Raw genomic sequence first — 16,914 nt, forward strand, 5'->3', positions numbered from 1 at the left:
TCTCGGGTCATTGAGACACACAGTCCTACCCCACAGAACTCGAAAACTTCTGTTCTCACTTATTTTTTATGTATCTCCCATATGCTTTCCAACAGGATTTGAGGTAAAAAGCCTCTGGCAATAAATGGTAGTGTCCCCACGGGGTGACTGACGAGCCCATTCTGACAGACATGCACCCCACATGCAGGCTGGGGTGGGAGCAGATCTCGTGTCATGTAGGTATCTAGCCTTTAATCCTCTAGGAATCTTAAAAGTCCAAAGTGGCTAGAGTTAGATGTTAGTGGTTGGAAAAACAAAACTGCATGAAATATCATCACTAGCAGTATTTATTAACAGACTGCCCGTTACTAGCCCTTCAGTTAGTAGGTGATACCTTTCTCGAAGTCCACCATTTACACTGCCTCCCTAATGCCGCAGCGCTTAGGGCTGAGCCTTCAGTAACAATGTATTAGTATCAGCACGGCTTTGGCCACAGTATTATCCCCGTGAGCCTTTTACTGTGGGGTCACTGTTAACCAAAGAATCTCCGTTCATCTTTCCAAGGACTGGAATGGTTTAGTCCTGTGCTCAGCAGCTGAGTGCGTCCGATGTTCCAGGCACTCTTCTAGTTAGGGTGTGCACAGACACTCCATTTTCTAAATTTAATAAGGAAAAAATCTCTGGGAGTGTAATTTCTTAACTACTATGCAACTGCTGAACGCAAGAACCACAAACTACATAAATAACAGGAACTCAAATAGACATGTTAACAGCTAAAGTTCATTTTTAAGAATCAATTCAATATGCTACATTGCAAGCAATCAATCACACTGCAATCATCATTTACAAATCAAAGTACAAGGCAGATACTCATGGGGGTATATACAACTAGGTGGAAGTGTGTGATTATGGACAAGCAGATTGAAACTGTAAATTATGTAACTGTCTCTTGTAATTACCCTGCTTGAAAACCAAAAGAAACTTCCTGTATAATTTTGCAGGAGAATGGGGATGGAGCTACAGAATCACTTTTTAGTCGGTTTTAACCCTTCAACAGCTATTTAGTTACGTGTGATAAGGTCAAAGAAAGTTTATGCTTATTTATGAAAAGTTGGCAGGGAGGTATTTCAAAGTAATCCTCTGAAAAGCTCCAGATTATTAATGAAACCTGATGATTTCGCTTCCTCCTCAGGAAAGATTTATCTCAATTATTTGGTAAAATGAACAACATTTAAAACAAATTCACAGACGTCATTCATTTTATTTTCTCTCTAACAACATTCATTATGGTCTCCAAGTTTTTAACTAAGACGTATCTTCTGCTTTGGTAGGAAAAAAATCTCATTAACTTTCTTAAATTCATGGGGAGAAGCTCCAACACTGGGCAAACCACAGGGCAGGACTTTTAATCTCTGAACAGAGAACCATCCTCTTCTTAAGAAGGAAGCCTGTTTTTTTGCAATAAATAGTCAGCAAAACTTCGTTTCAGCGTATTTTTAAGACATTCTAGCTTTTTCTTTCCCTTTCTTAAAGTCTAACATTTAACATCTTTTCTCTTCTGTAAGCATGGTTTCTGGTGCCCTAAAGATCTGCCCCAAGTATCAGAACTTGGACACCCAGCATTCTGGGAGAAGGAAGCTTTCCCTCATTTTAAATCAAAAAGAAAAAAAGGGAGAAAGAAAGGGAGGGAGGAAGAAGGGAGAGATAGACAAGGAACATGAGAAGTTCCAATGCTGCTGTGGCCTCTCTGTATCGTATTTTCTCTCCACCCCTATCCTCAAGGCCATTCTTTGTCTGAATGCACTATTTTATCACCACTCTGTTAACATACAACTCTTCAATTATGTTTCTCTAGGTTTAAGAGTGGAAACACAATTTACAGGAAGGCAGTTTTCTAATGGACTAGACTCAACACTTGAGAGGATATGATTCTGGTACATTTCAGTACATTTCCTTCACATAAAGTCTGATGTGGAGAAGCTCCCAATACACCAAATACCCATGTATTCACACTTTGATTTTAAAACAGTAAAGGTGAAAAACTGTCTCTTTTATTTTATTTTTTATTTTATTGTTTTTTTTTAAGAGAGAGAGAGAATGACTGCTAGCGGGGGGGGGGGTGAGGTGGGGGGAGGAGGGGCAGAGGGAGAGGAAGAGAATCTTAAGCAGGCTCCACGCCCAGTGTGGAGCCCAATGCGGGGCTTGATCCCAGGACCCCAAGTTCATGACTCAAGCTGAAACCAAAAGTCTGAGCTAAACCAACTCAGCCACCCAGGGACCTGAAAAACTGTATCTCTTTTAAAAACATCACTAACATAATGCCACCAATAAATCAAAAAGTTTTCATTTTAAGAGTTACAAGAATCTAAGCTCCAACACAGATACTGCAGGGCGTGAACTCCCATTTTAAGACCATTGATTTCTTAAAAAATAAAAAAGGCAAAAATAAAACACAGACCTAGAAAACGACATTAAACAAATATATAGCTTAATGAAAGGCAGCCACCCTTGTAATCATCACCCAGGATCAAGAAATAGACGTTTGCCAGTCACCCTGAAAAACCTTCCATTTGTCCCATCCCAGTCATCCCTCCTTTTTCCCTCCCAAGTAACCACTATCCCGACTTTCATAGTGTTTCATTATACTTTTATCACCCAACATATCCCCAGGTACTAAAATATAGTCCTGTTCATTTAAAAAAAAATCTATCTTTTAGTCGATGGGTTCCCCTCTCCACCCCCTTTCGTTTCCTTGTAATTTATCTACTGATGAACTGGGGCCATCTGACCTACAGAGTTTCCACAATCTGGATTTTGCTGATTGCATACACGTGATGTGGTTCAAGTTGTTCCTCTTTCCTCTGTGTTCCTGCAAAATGGCAGCTGGATCCAGAGGCTTGGTGAGACTTTGGGTTCCAACCTCTGGCAAACTACAGGTGATGGTGTGTCCCTTGATCAGGAAGCACATAATCTCTGGTTGTGTCCCCTTTCACAATGTCTGCTGCTGTTGAAGTTCAAGGTCTAGATCAGTTAATTCATTGGCAGAATCGTGAAACAGCCATGTGTTAATTCTATCATTTCATTTCATTTATTGGCTGGAATATGTTTATAAAAAGATGTTTTCCCTTATTAACTATTTGTTTACCTAGTGGTATAGGTCATATAGGAAAGGCAAGTTAAATGCTTTATTTACCCATTTTTAAGATAATGAACTGGTTCCTATCATCCTCTAAATTTGATTTTAGGTGTCATTATGAATGTATGAGTTTATACATTTGGTGAGTTTCAATCAATTGCAACTGTTGTCTTTACTGTTACACTTATTCTCCCGTGGGAGCCTCTTCAAGTTAAATCCTGAGTCCTTTTGACAAGACCTTAATAATTTTTGCCTCCTTGCTATCTAGTATGAAAGAAGAAACATTCCAAATACTCCTTTTCACAGAAAGAACTCTATGTCATTTTAAATGATTCAATCTGCCCCCCAAAAAGGATATATGCAAATATAGTAAGGTCTACCTGTATCACATTTCCTCAAGATTTCACCAACACGTTTTCAATTCTTTCTGCTTTATATAATAACACTGCATATTTTTTCAATGTGGACAAATAGTTACATGCATAACTGAATTGCTTTTAATCCACTCAACTATTCTAAAGCACTTTATAAACTTCAAAACAATTTTGTTGGAAAAAAGGAGCTCCTCTATGATGTTAACCCAAAGCAGGACTCAAGAGAAATAATTACACAACAGAGGTTTTTATATTAGTAAACATGAACATGTACCACTAATACTAGAGTAAAAACAAGCTAACCACAAATTGATGGGGGAGAAAAAAAAAATCAGATTCCTAACTAGTATTTTCCTACCAGAATTCTAAACAAATGAGAGAAAAATCTTTTGCTTTACCCAAAACAAATTGCTGTGGGAAAAAAAATACTACCTCAGAGACAGCTGAAATTATAAATGTGCTGGTTAGAAATCCCACCATGAGAGGATGTTATCTTAGGATATTGTGCTACAAACATAAGACTACAAGCTGGAAAATATGTTTAAGGGGAATGGTTCCCTGGAAACCAAAATCAGGTATAGTACTCATCTCAACCAATCAGAACAGAATCTTTCTTGATCTTGTTTTGGATAAGGTACAAATGTTTCCCTTGCATGCACCTGAACTGGGAAAACGAAAAGAGAGTTGGAGGCCTTTCCTCTCCTATCCTGGCAGCCCCGTGTGCCACCCAAACATGCAGCGTCACATGCCTCGGATGAGTCCTCCGTGTGTCTGACCGCCCACTGACCTGTGGGTTAAGGCCGGGGCCCTTTATCCTTACGGTCTCATCACCTAGGCCAGCCCCTGGCACAACCCGTGTAAATAAAGCATGTTTACTGAAGGAAGTGATGAGGGAATAAAGAAGGGGAAAAAACAGACTGAGAAGAGATCGCGGGTCAAGCACCAGCTGCCACAAGGAGCCAGGTGAATGTGGTAGGTGCTGTCAGGGACACAGAAGAGTGCTGAGGAGATATCCGCATTCCTTTCTTTCTTACTCCCAGAACAAACCCTTTTTTGGCTCACCTACTATGTGCATCCCACTGGTGCTCATGGCTCGGAGTTCAGCAGTGAGCCAGCCTGGCCCTCATGATAATGCTGTCAAGCTTCCATTTACAGCTGAAGACAGGTTTTCCCGTACTAATTATGTGAATTTGTCCAGTAGTAGGGTTTCAAAATGACTCACTACAAATGCCGGTCAGTGTTAGAAATCCAAACAGACAAAAGATCTGTAAAAACAATCCACCTGCATGCCAAATCTTGAAAAAATTCAGAGCTATGTAAGGCAAAACAGTAGCAGTAGACCGTATGTTTCTTATTTACAAGATTTTCATTGAAGCAATGAATACAAACTATTCTATAAGAGCTATTTATTTGCTCTTTATGACAAGCTTTGTTAAAAAAAAAAGATACATAAATAAATTGTTAGCTGCACTGCCTCATGCAACTTATTTCTATGCATTCAGTAACAGTCAACCTCTGAATAAATCACCGAGAGCTCAAATTTCAACCTTGATGTTATCTTTAACATATTAAAATATATTGCACTTCAGTCCAATATCATAAAACAGTCATGACAAAGGCTTATAGCACAACATATCATAATGAGAAAATAAGGAAAAGTAGCCATTTTCCTTATTATATTATAAACTAGAATGCTATTAAAATATATGTCACCATGATACTTATTCTTCTGTAAGTCAAAACATGTCTTCCAAAACCCAGCAAAAGTCTGAGGACACAGCTGCCGGTCCTGTTTCCACAAGTGTCATGGTGGGGGTGTGGGGAGGGTATCTTAGAAAAGGCTATAAAGGACTTGAGCCCCATTTCAAAAGCATAACTGATTATTCTTTAATGACTGCCTGGGCTGTGCTCACCCAGGGAGGAGAGCTGCCAGGAAAGCTGTGCAAAGAAAAAAGCTTTCTTGACAGTTTCTTAACATGGAAGTTGGAATTTTCCTTCCAAAATAAATGCATGAAGAAATGAATTATCTGATAAAAGTCAGGAAAAGTCAACCAACTGTGTGTAAATGTGAATTTTGTCACAGCTCTCATCTGTCCGCCCAGGGGTTATAGTAGATGGTGGCAATCTTCTTTCTGATGCAGCTTGAATGATAGAAGCTGTGCTTGAACAAAAACACCAGCCCTCAAAAGGAGGCAGGGCACACCGGACATCATTTGGAAGTTAAGTAAACCACAGCTGACTGATTATGTTCTAATAAAATAAAATTCTTCTTCATAAGAATCACGTGTGAAGAAGAGAAAGCACATTAAGAAAGCTCTTTTCACAGTAATTCTTTCAACATTTGGTTAATAAGGACCTACTAAGTGCCAGGCTCTTCCAGGAGGTGAGACTGCCCCGAAGTCTCTATCCCCAGGAATCTTACTTTTGGTGAAGGAAATGGGCAATAAACAGTAAATATATAAAAGACACATGCAACTTTCTAAATGACTTTACACTTGCTCAGCCTTTAGCATTTCTTAATAGTGCCACTGAAAAAGAGAAAACTATTAAATAAAAGTTGCATAAGGAAATAAATACCACATGTCAAATTTATAGCTCCTTCATTCAATTCGCTTACAGGGAACCAGAGGGTTTCAGTCATATAACATGTCCCCAAGAGACACCGTCACAGTCCCTCAAAACCTTTGATGCTCGGCTCGTGGGGCTCAGAAATGGGGGAAAGTGAAGTATTTCCACTGCAACAGTGAGTGCTTCGCGGCCTCTACCTCATCATGGAGAAATGGAGAGGACAGAATTCACATGTCTCGCTGGGGTAAAAGGTGAGCCTGCTCAGAGTGAGGTGACAGGCACCAGGGTTCTGGCCACCATAGGGCTGAAGACAGTGCTATCTGTGCCTCCCTGTAACCATTCTCAGGTTACCCACTGGGAAGGGCAGTGATGCCCAGAGACCCTTGCTAGACAAGTGGGATGTGTCATCAGGGCCCGTCAGGCCAGGACCCAGCTCCTGGGAAGAATCTGCTTACCCTGAAATTATACTCAACTTGCTGTCAGAGAGAAGTCAGTGACCCCTCTGCAGTCTCAGCAACTCAAGAGCCTACCGATAGTGAGGTAAAACATGGCTTACTGGAATGCAACCAACTGCATTTCTAAATTAAAACTCCTTCTTAACTGGAGAGAGGCCTGTCAGTATCAAAAATTTGTTCCAAAAAAAAGCAATTTTCAGGTAGGATGAAACAACTCTAAATCTCTGCTTAAAAGTCATCTTTTAAAAAAAAAATATTTTATTTATTTATTTGTCAGAGAGAGAGAGGGAGAGAGGGAACAAGCAGGGGGAGCAGCAGAGAGAGAAGCAGGCTCCCTGCTGAGCAAGGAGCCCAGTGCGGGACTCGATCCCAACACCCTGAGATCAGGACCTGGGCCAAAGGCAGCCGCTTAACCAGCTGAGCCACCCAGGCGCCCCTCATCTTAAGTTCTTAAGTTTTACTTAAACTGTGTTTTGAAAAGTTTGTGGTGGCAGCCCTTTTAAAGTAGTCTGAACTCCAAGTTGCTAGCTGACGACCTCAACTACTATGGCACGTATTCCTGAGTTTAGGTATCATATATTACAACATTTAAGCTAGTAGCTAGCATCTAAGATACGGGGGAAGAAGAAGTTTTCTCTTTGAGAGATTGGATATGGTTACCCTCTGAACATCACACCCTTCTAGGTAGAGATGAGGTATTCAGCTTTCTTTCTAATTCTGCTTGAGGGACCTAGAAGAGCTCTGAGAAGTAGGAAGCGGGAAACCAGAAAGAAGATGCTTTCTTGTTCTAAGGAATGCTTCCTCAGGAAACCAGCCAAGAGTTATAAGGAGGCTAAGAAAAGGCAAGACTGGGACTCTCTAGGTACCTGAGAGATCCCGGTCATTAGAACCAGAAGGGGTAAAGAATGAAGGTGTGGAAGATTAACCCACTAATTCTCAGTGAGAAAGAAACTAGATATTAAATTGTACCAAGAGGCAACTTTCTTATATTTCTTGTAAGTTTAAGTTTCTTGTATTCCTTATTTTTCTTAAATCCAGGTATGTGTGTGTATATGTGTGCCATTTTTAAGAAAAGAGAAGTCAAAGGACATTGCTGACTACACTTACAACGTGACCAAAGTCATAACTTGTAGGCACAAAACTGGGTTATCTGCACTCATCTTCTAGCAACACTCACTAAACAGACTCAGTTCTTAAATGGTATACATTCCTCACAAAAGCCACAGAGAAACCCCTCAAGAGAAATCACAGAAAAGGTCAGCAAAGGGAACTTCCTGAAATGAGTGCCTAATTCATTCAATCACTCCTACTTCCTCTTGAGTTCTAGTCCATGAAGGACAATCCTGAGACACTGCACGGTATTTTAATACTGAATAAAGAAAGCCAAGAATTGAACCTGCTTACAAACTTTCATGATTAGGCTACAAATAAACAGACACTAATTTTAAAAAATGCTTAAATGTACAGTTAAGGGATAATTTATGTAACTGATGCCTATCTACTAGTCTCAGAAGACCAAAGGTGTTAAGTTTGTAGACTTTTGGACCCACTGTCATCTACCCTTTATAAAAGCTTCCCCAAGGGTGGCTCAGTTGGTTAAGCAACAGCCTTCGGCTCAGGTCATGATCCCGGAGTTCTGGGATCAAGTCCTGCACTGGGCTCCCTGCTCAGCAGGGAGTCTGCTCCTCCCTCTGACCCTACTCCCTCTTGTGCTCTCTCTCTCAAATAAATAAAAAAATGAAAAAAAAAAAAAAAAAAGCTTCCCCAAGGTTATGTCAAGGCTGAAACAAACAATAAAGTTAGTTTAAGATTTAGAATTCTTATAATTCTAGTTAGTATGTTTGATGATTTTAAATTAGGAAAGCATGTTGAATTTCACCAAATGCCTTTTCTGAATTTTCATTAAACAACTCATCTGGATATCACTTTTTGTTGTTCCCATCACTGCTCCCTGGCCGCCCTTCCACCAGTGCTCCAGCCTCTGTAGTTTAAAACAAAAACCAGGTTCCTGTGCCCCCAAGCCCTTGATGGTTGAGCTTTCTGAATTCACTTTTTAAAATTCTACATACACCACGGTCCTCCAAAGTATACTTCTTATACCTTATCTTAATCTTCTTCTCTGGGGCACTGAACACTGCCTGGGGAGTGATTTTGGACAAGTTTCTTAGTGGTAACAGTAACCAACCTCCTAAGGTCTTTGCAAGGATGAAGCAAATTGACCTGCGTAATTCAGGTGACAGTGCCTGGCACACAGTAAGTGCTCTAGAAAGGTCAGCTAGGATTATGACTACTGTTGTTGCAATGCTGACCTCTTTTGGCTTCCCTGACACCTTTCTCCCCTGATCCTCTTCCTACTTCTATACCCTTTTCAGTTGCGTTGATAACTTCCTCATCCTCTATTAGCCCTTAACGTGTTGGAACTTCAAGCACTCCATCCTCAGCCCTGTCTCCCTACACTTTCCCGGGTCGTCCTCATCCGTACCTATGGTTGCCACCACCACACTCTGCCCACCACTCCCAGTAGCTCCCTTTAATGCATTCCCCTGCTGAGCTCCAAACTCTCAAGGAAAGCTGTATGCGGATGTTCACAATCACAGGGAAGGCAACACAGCCAAAGCCGCACTCGCTACCTTTCCAAGCTCAGTTCATTCGTCCATTCATCTACATTTACTGAGTAGCACGAGGTGCCAGGCAGAATTCTACCTGCTGCAGAACAGGAAAATACCTGATTCATTTCCATGTGTCCTCATTGCCACTCCCTCAGGTCAGGCCTTCACGATTCTTAAATTAGTTTTCTTTCTATTTACAGCAATAAGTATGAAGAAGAAAATAAAAATTGCCTCTAATTCTAAATCTAGAGATAATCTGGAAGTGTGTTTCTTTCCCTTCTCTGCATATACCTTTTTGTAATTGAGTACATATATATATACAATTTTGAAAGCCATGTATTTATCATAAACATCTTCCTATTTTATTGAAAATTCTTTAGAACATAATTCTTAATAGCTAATAATATTCCGTTATATAGATGTACCATAATTTTTCTCAGGGAAATGGTTCTCTCTTACTTTTGACTATTGAGAGGGTTTCAGTTTTTTGTTTCTACTATAAACAATGACACTGTGACAGACAACTGTACCAAAACATTTAGTCTTTGAGTAACAGAAGTGTGGGGGATTTAATTTTCTCTTGGTATTTTATCTATGCTTGGGGGACGGGGTGAAAGGAGAAGGGAAGTCCACTCTTTAAAAAACGAATACAAAACATGTTGTTACATTAAATATGAAATTAATGCACAGTGACTAAAGTATATTGATTTCCTTAGAATAAATTCCTTTCCCATGTTTTTGATATATATGTGTCAAAGTTCTGGAAAATGTCTACCAATTTACACCTTCTCCAGTGTAAATATAACAGCCCACCTATGTCAACTTAGATTTGGCTATATTTAAAAATCTTTGCTAATTTGGTAGGCAAAAAATTATAATCTTGCAGTTATTTGAATTTGCATTTTTAAATCACCAACAATTTTTTTTTCATATTTTAATGAGCCATTTGTACTTGACACACTGTGGAGCATCGTGGCCTAGAGTCCAAGTGCTCGGACTCAAACTAGAGTGGTGCCATTTATTGTTTGCATAGCTGTGCCTTGTTTCCTCACCCATAAAGCAAGATTAAAATGTCTCAACCAGTGTTGTGAGGGTGGAATGAGTCAGGACTCTTAGGAAAGTGGCTGGTACACAGGAGGCACTCAGCAAATGTGAGCAGTGCTGCTGCCACCAAGCAGTTTCCTTTTCTGTGCATTCTGCATTCACGGCCTCTGCTCATTTTTCTATTAAGGTTTATGCTTTAACACTATCAAACCTTTCCTTTTAAATATTTGTTTAAATACTATAGCTGTCAAAGCTTTGCCTGGCATGTTTGTTGCAAACATCTTTCCCAGTATGTTTGCTTTTAAATATTAATACTTTTTACCATATAGACATTTTACCTTTTTATATAGTCAAGCCATCTGTATATTCTTTTGTGATTTCTTCTGCTGCATTAACACTTGGTGCTAGGATGTCCTTGACCATCCAAAGACCAGAGAACTGTATGTCCTTTCTTCTACTTTCGAAGTTTTTGTGTTTTCATTTTTTGTTAATCATCTAAATCTTTTTTTTTTTTTTTTTTTAGAGAGAGGGAGCAAACAAGCAGGGGGAGGGGCAGGGGGAGAGAGAGAATCTTAAGCAGGCTCCACGTCCAGCATGGAGTCCGACGCAGGGCTTGATCTCACGATCCCCAAATCACGACCTGAGCTGAAATCAAGAAATCAAGAGAAGGACACTTAACCACCCAGGCGCCCTGGATCATCTAAGTCTAAGTTACAAATATGGAAATGTGGAAAGACAGAATAAAACCTTGTGGTGGTGCTGATCTGGAATGCAAGGTTACAGTATGAACTCATGACTGGGGTGTGGGGTATGGGGTGTGGGGTATGGTGTGTGTGTGCGCACGTGTGCATGTGTGTAGACAGAGATGGGGACGAGAAGGAATCTCAGATTACAGGAGAAAAGAGACGGGGTATCAACTTCAACCTTGACAGTCACTCCTTCCACTACCCACTTAAGTTCTGAGCAAAGAATCACAAAACCCATAAGGTGGTTTATGAGCGGGCCAGGAGTTGGTATCGTTTAGTTACTTTGGCCAAGCTCCGCAAATGACCTCCTGGGGAGCCCTGCTCTGCAAACTCCAGACAGGCTGTTCCAGGAAGAGTAAGACAACAGCTTATTCCAAGGGCAGCATTTGGTCCCATGGATGACCATTCCCCCTCTGGACGGTCCTGGAGAACAGTGTTCAAACCTTTGGGATTTGCAGTTTTTTATATACATTTACACATTTCACATCATATGGCACCCATGTCTCTAATCCAGTGTGTAAGTAGGCAGCTGGGCAGCTACAGCCTTCTTCCCACTGCTCTTGTCTAAGCTTCCTAAACTGGCAGTTACTATAGACAAAATATTTTCCTGCCGCACAACTTTTATTTGAATTACTGAAAATACATCCCCTGACCAAAAGATCCTCAGGCTCATGTACAAAACAGAAATAAAATAAATCTAACAATTAAAAGGTCCCTTAAAAAAAAAAAAAAGCGCACATTTTAGAAAACCAGTAACCTTGGTTATCTGTTTTGCCCTGAGTTCTGAATTATGAGGCTGACAAGGATTATGAGAGGTCATGTGGTTTATCTCCTTACTCTGCAAGATTGGATCTAAATCATTCTAGAAAGATATTTATCTACTATTATTTTAAGTAACTCCAAAGAAGGAGATGCTACCAATTTTTTCAGCAGCCTACTCTATCTTCTTTAAAACTTTGTGGCCAAGGATTTTTTTATTTTGTTTTGTTTTAAATTGAATTTCTATTGGGTTTACACCAGTTCCCATTTTCATTGAGTATTGTAAAATTCTTCCCCCAGTTTCCTCTTCTCTGAAGGAGTAACACCAAGCCCTTTTCAACTTTATTCAAATAATTTACCACATTCCTTACCCCACCCCAGCATAGGGGCAATGTCAAGGGTACAGGAAGAGAAAAATCTAAAAGTTACACCCTCAGCAGCACTGTACTACCCAGACACACGGTAATGGATGGCATTCATCATGATGGCCCTGAACAATCTAGAAAGGTTCCAATGGGTTCCAGAGTTCTGGTTTAAAAATACAGGGTAGACTCAAATACAGAAGGGAACGTCTTTGTTCCTGGGTTGTTCTCTTACGTGAAAGGCTTCTCTATTAGATCATGCTGTACAAATAAGATGCTACTGTATTTAGAAACTTGCATTTTTATCCATTAAGTAGTAATCCCTTTTTAAATTTTAGGTAGAAAATCATTGTGGGCAGTACCATGTATCACTTTGAAGATTCCATTCAAATCAAGAAAAATACATTGAATGCAGATTACTGATCATACTGTCTTACTACTGAAAACAAAGAAGGTACCAAGGAGTTTACATTCAGTTGGAAGTATGACACATCAGTTATCACCACTAAAGCAGGCGTTGCGTCTAAGTGCTATGCTACAGAGATAAGGAGCCAAGAAGGGAATGAGATCAATCTCCAGGAGGTGGGATCAAATAGAAGAGGTTCCTGATCTGGCTCTTAAAAATGGGTAGGATTCTGAACAGATGAGGGCTGGGGAAGGAGGAAATGGTCACTTCAGGAAAGGGACTGCATAGACAAAGAATGGAAATATGGAAACATGCTCAGAATATTTGAGGAAAAAGAGATTAGCAGATGAAAAAGCCTAAAAAAAATTAGCTGGAAGTAGGTGCTAGGATACCTTGAATACTGAGCTCTAGAGTTTGCCTTATTCTGTAGGCACGCAGATGCTAAAAGTATCAAAAGGTTAAGGCTTGGACTGTTGCTATGCATATCAGAAACCATAATGTTTATGCAACAACTTATAAATGGTGGCCACACAAAAAAAGGGATTTGCCCATAGAACCAATTACATCTAGAACTCTGTAAAATAAAAATGGTGACCTCCTGGTAAGATGGCCCTCCACGGGAGAACTAGATCAGGAAACAAAGGATAAGACTAAGAAAATGAATTAATAACTAGAAATGTTAACTGAAAATATAAAAATAGTCGATAAATAATACTTCAAAAAAAGAACAGTATTCTCAATGTCAACAGATTGTGCAAATCTGTCCCAAACTGCTATACAGTCGTTTTATACCCCAACTTTAATATTTCAATATCTAGTAATAAAGATTTGGACTCAACGTATTTCTTCATGATTTTCCTTGAGCACATTTATATTGTGGTTTTTGCATTTGATGTACCTTATGAAGATTATGCAATTTCCTAAATTTTCCTTCTTTCAGTTTAAAATCAGACAAACTACAATCTGGTAATGAAGAAGCACACAGTTCCTAGTGACAGATTTTTACATGGTCAGAAATTACTATTATCATGGATACTTGGCCTTTGTGTTATCTGGGTATTTTGAAATGAATTCTGCCAATGTAACCTTAGCACTCCATTTACACACCCCATATAATATAAACAAGGAGGAAAAAAAACTACCCATATTTTTTACATTATCCTGTGCATCCTTTTGTATATCATTCCAATTTTAATTGAAGAGACTCTAAAGATACAAATGTGTATAAAAAATATTTCTTGGGCAACCTTCTAGAAAAAAACATTGTATAATTTCCGTAAGAGAAAAAGGGAAATTAACAAAATAAGAGAGTTATTTCTACTAGAAAGACTCAAAGGATAAGCCACCTAAAGAATTGTTTTTCTAAGTAGAAATATCCCTTTCTTGCTCTGTACTGGTAAGATTATAGGTAAAATTTTAGAAAGCTGAAAATCCTTTTAAATAATACTTCCATTAGCTCTAATCACAAATAATTGCCTCTTCTGGTGCTAATGAGTATGAGCGCCATGGAATGGAATGGAATTCTGCCGGTTCATTCAGGGTCATGGCTTTGTGAGCTGGTGACACTGCCGAGAAATCTAGTCTCAATTTTCTAGAGCACAATAAGTGAGCAGCAGTAAATTTTTCACTTGAGGAAGATTTTCTAACCTATGTAAATATAAAGAGAAAGCCTATTATCTACTGATAAAAACAACAAAGTACATTAAATAAAGTTTTATGTGTTATTCTTTCCTTTAACAGCCATCAGCTCCCTGGGTCATGAAAGTAAGTAAAGCACTTCACTTACTGAAGTCAATGAGAAACCGTCCAAATCCTTGCCTTTGGTGCTGGGGCATGATCATTATGCAGGAGACATTATACTTCTGCTGGCAAAGCTTTTCCTGAGGGAAGGAAAAACAGATCAAGTATGTCAGAGCTCTGCTGAAGTGGGCAATTCCCTGCACCTGCCACCGTCCTTGTACAATAGTTCACTAAGGTGAGCCAATGTTTTAGGTCAGGATCAAGCAGAATACCCCCATTGTGTTGATCAATCAAACTACCAGCTAACTACAAACCATCAACTCCAGGCACGCCTCTCAATTACGCCTTTATGCCTGAAAGTTGGTAGCATAAAATATGAATAACGAATCCAAGTAAACATGAGCCAAATGAAACAGAACACAGACAGTACGCAAGAAATGATTTCCTTGCTCAAACAACTTGGGAGATGGGGGAAGAACACCAAACATCCAGAGAGTCACCCAGAGGGGTAAGGTAGGACTGAGCCGGCTACCCCGCTGAACAACTTACAACTCTGTGACAGCAATCTGTCTTTTGCCTTTCACCAAATGCCCCAGGGAAACGAAAACAGTGTACAGGTAGGTAGGTCTGCGCAGATATTATTTCTCTTATGGATAAAAGGTCAAAGTAAAAAGCAAGAGAAATAATTAATCTGCATTTCAAACTGGGAAAATAAATCAAAACAAAAAGACCGGGGCAATAAGAAACCCCAATGCCTCCACACAAAAGTGAGGCCAAAATATTACCAACACTATGAAACCAGAAGGAAGATTGGGAAGAATATAGCGGGAAACAGTTCTTATAGTTAAGGAAAAATTTGCAATTTTCATGGGATGTGGCATCAGAGCAGCAGTATTTTATTCAGAGTACACAGAAGCAGCCAAAGCCTGCACAGAGAAGATGTGGAAAAGGCTTTTGAGGTTGTGAATGCTCTGGCCAAATATAAACCACAAATAAGATTGACCACAAATGGTACTAACCACATGAAAGAATTACTTCAGAACACCCAGATCTTTAATGAACCTATTTGAAAGATCACAGGAAATTGTGGAAAAAACCCTACAGGGCAGAATTAGAGATTTCTTTGTGAAAAAGATGTGCTCCCAACATTTGCACATTTGTAGCTGTCCTTGGAGTCTCTAAGAGATGAGGAGGAAGAAATAATGTGTCAGTTTCCCTAAGAAACTGGATTGCAGAGGCTAGTGTTCAAATAATTAGTCTTCTTGGCAAAGTTAGACAAATGGGTCACTCTATCTAAAGAGAGACGTACTCTGGGTGGAAAGGACTCATCCTTTATGCCATTCTTTTCTTTGCCCCAAACTATTCCTTTCGATTTTGTAAGCCAGCCCAACCCTCCCCTGCACCCCACTCCCACCCTGTAACACACGTTACAACAGCTAAATTCCAACCTATGGTTAAAATAACAGTTCCCTCTTTCCCTCCTGTTTGGAGTCCTCTATTACCTGCCTGGAAACTCATACGCCTATAATGACTTAACGCTGAACTTTTCTAGGTCATGTTGGCCATTCTCTAGCTCTAGAATTTGGTTTAAGCATAACCCCAAAGGGCCATAGTCCTTCACACTCCAATTGACACATTTAGAATATGGCTTAATTTGCATGTATCTAGACTTTTAAAATGATTTTTTTAAGATTAATTTTTGTTTTGCTACACTGCCAAAGAATGAGTTTTCCATGTACAGTAAGAAATGATAGTGGTTGCTGCCATGCTGTAAAATAAAAGTTTTACTTGTTCCAGGTAAAATGCTGGGTCCCCTGGGAGAAGAGAGGCAGAGACTAAAACTGTAAGATTCACCATCAACGGTAGTACACCCATTGAGACAAGGACAGCAGGCACCATTAAGCATCTACATTTAAACATAGACACATTGAAAGAAACACCATTTTCTTTCTTTCTTTCTTTAAAGTCGGCTCCACGCCCAGCATGGAGCCCACTGTGGGGTTGAACTCAAGACCCTGGCTGGCTGAGCCACCCACGCACCCCAAGAAATGCCATTTTCTAAGAGGAAGGACCATCCTGACCACTATTTTTTTTTTTTTTAAAGTAATCTCTACCCAACATGGGGCTCAAACTTACAACCCTGAGACCCAGAGTTGCATGGTCTACCGACTGAGCCAGCCAGGCAGGTACCCCATGACCACTATTCCTTTTAACTCATTGGAGAAAAAGATCTTTATAAACCTATACAAAAGGTTAAGATGTTTTATGCATTATATAAATAGATTTCCTATTTATTGTTTTATTTTGTGTTACTTCTCTGTCATCTTTTTTAACCTGTTGTGTGCAAATTAACTTTCATCTTTTTTGTTTTGGAGTCTTACCAAATATGTGTATTAAAATATTGAGGCTAGTTCTCATGAATGCTATCACTTATTTATATTTTTGTTTATGACCTCTGGGTTGATTCTAAAATTTAGAAAAACTGCAGTTTGCAAAGGACCTTCATATATACTCTGTCTTTTGATATTCCATGAAAATGACACTTCCATAAGGCATTCCATTTACATTATGCAAGAGTAGAGTCATTAAAATTCACTTATCACCTAATACGCAAAACTGTATCATAAAATAAATAAAATACAGGGTTCAGATCATTGACTGTGTGCATGGAACTCTTGTAATTACCATCCTGGCACATTGAACTATCTCCTAGGTGCCTAAGAAAAGTTAAGCTTA

At 39.5% G+C, this 16,914-nt stretch overlaps 1 protein-coding gene across 6 annotated transcripts in view; it reads right to left on the bottom strand.

The window, feature by feature from the left end:
• KAT6B (lysine acetyltransferase 6B) overlaps window positions 1-16,914 on the bottom strand; it is a 179,749-nt gene that overhangs the window by 20,604 nt on the left and 142,231 nt on the right. For all 6 annotated transcript variants that reach the window (XM_036095279.2, XM_036095278.2, XM_036095277.2 and 3 more), the window contains one exon: window positions 14,225-14,318. In XM_036095279.2, the coding sequence (XP_035951172.1) occupies window positions 14,225-14,318 (94 nt within the window). The remainder of the gene's footprint in view (window positions 1-14,224; window positions 14,319-16,914) is intronic.

Source organism: Halichoerus grypus, chromosome 7 (genome assembly GCF_964656455.1).
Source record: "Halichoerus grypus chromosome 7, mHalGry1.hap1.1, whole genome shotgun sequence".
In the NCBI taxonomy this organism is placed as follows: Eukaryota; Metazoa; Chordata; class Mammalia; order Carnivora; family Phocidae; genus Halichoerus; species Halichoerus grypus.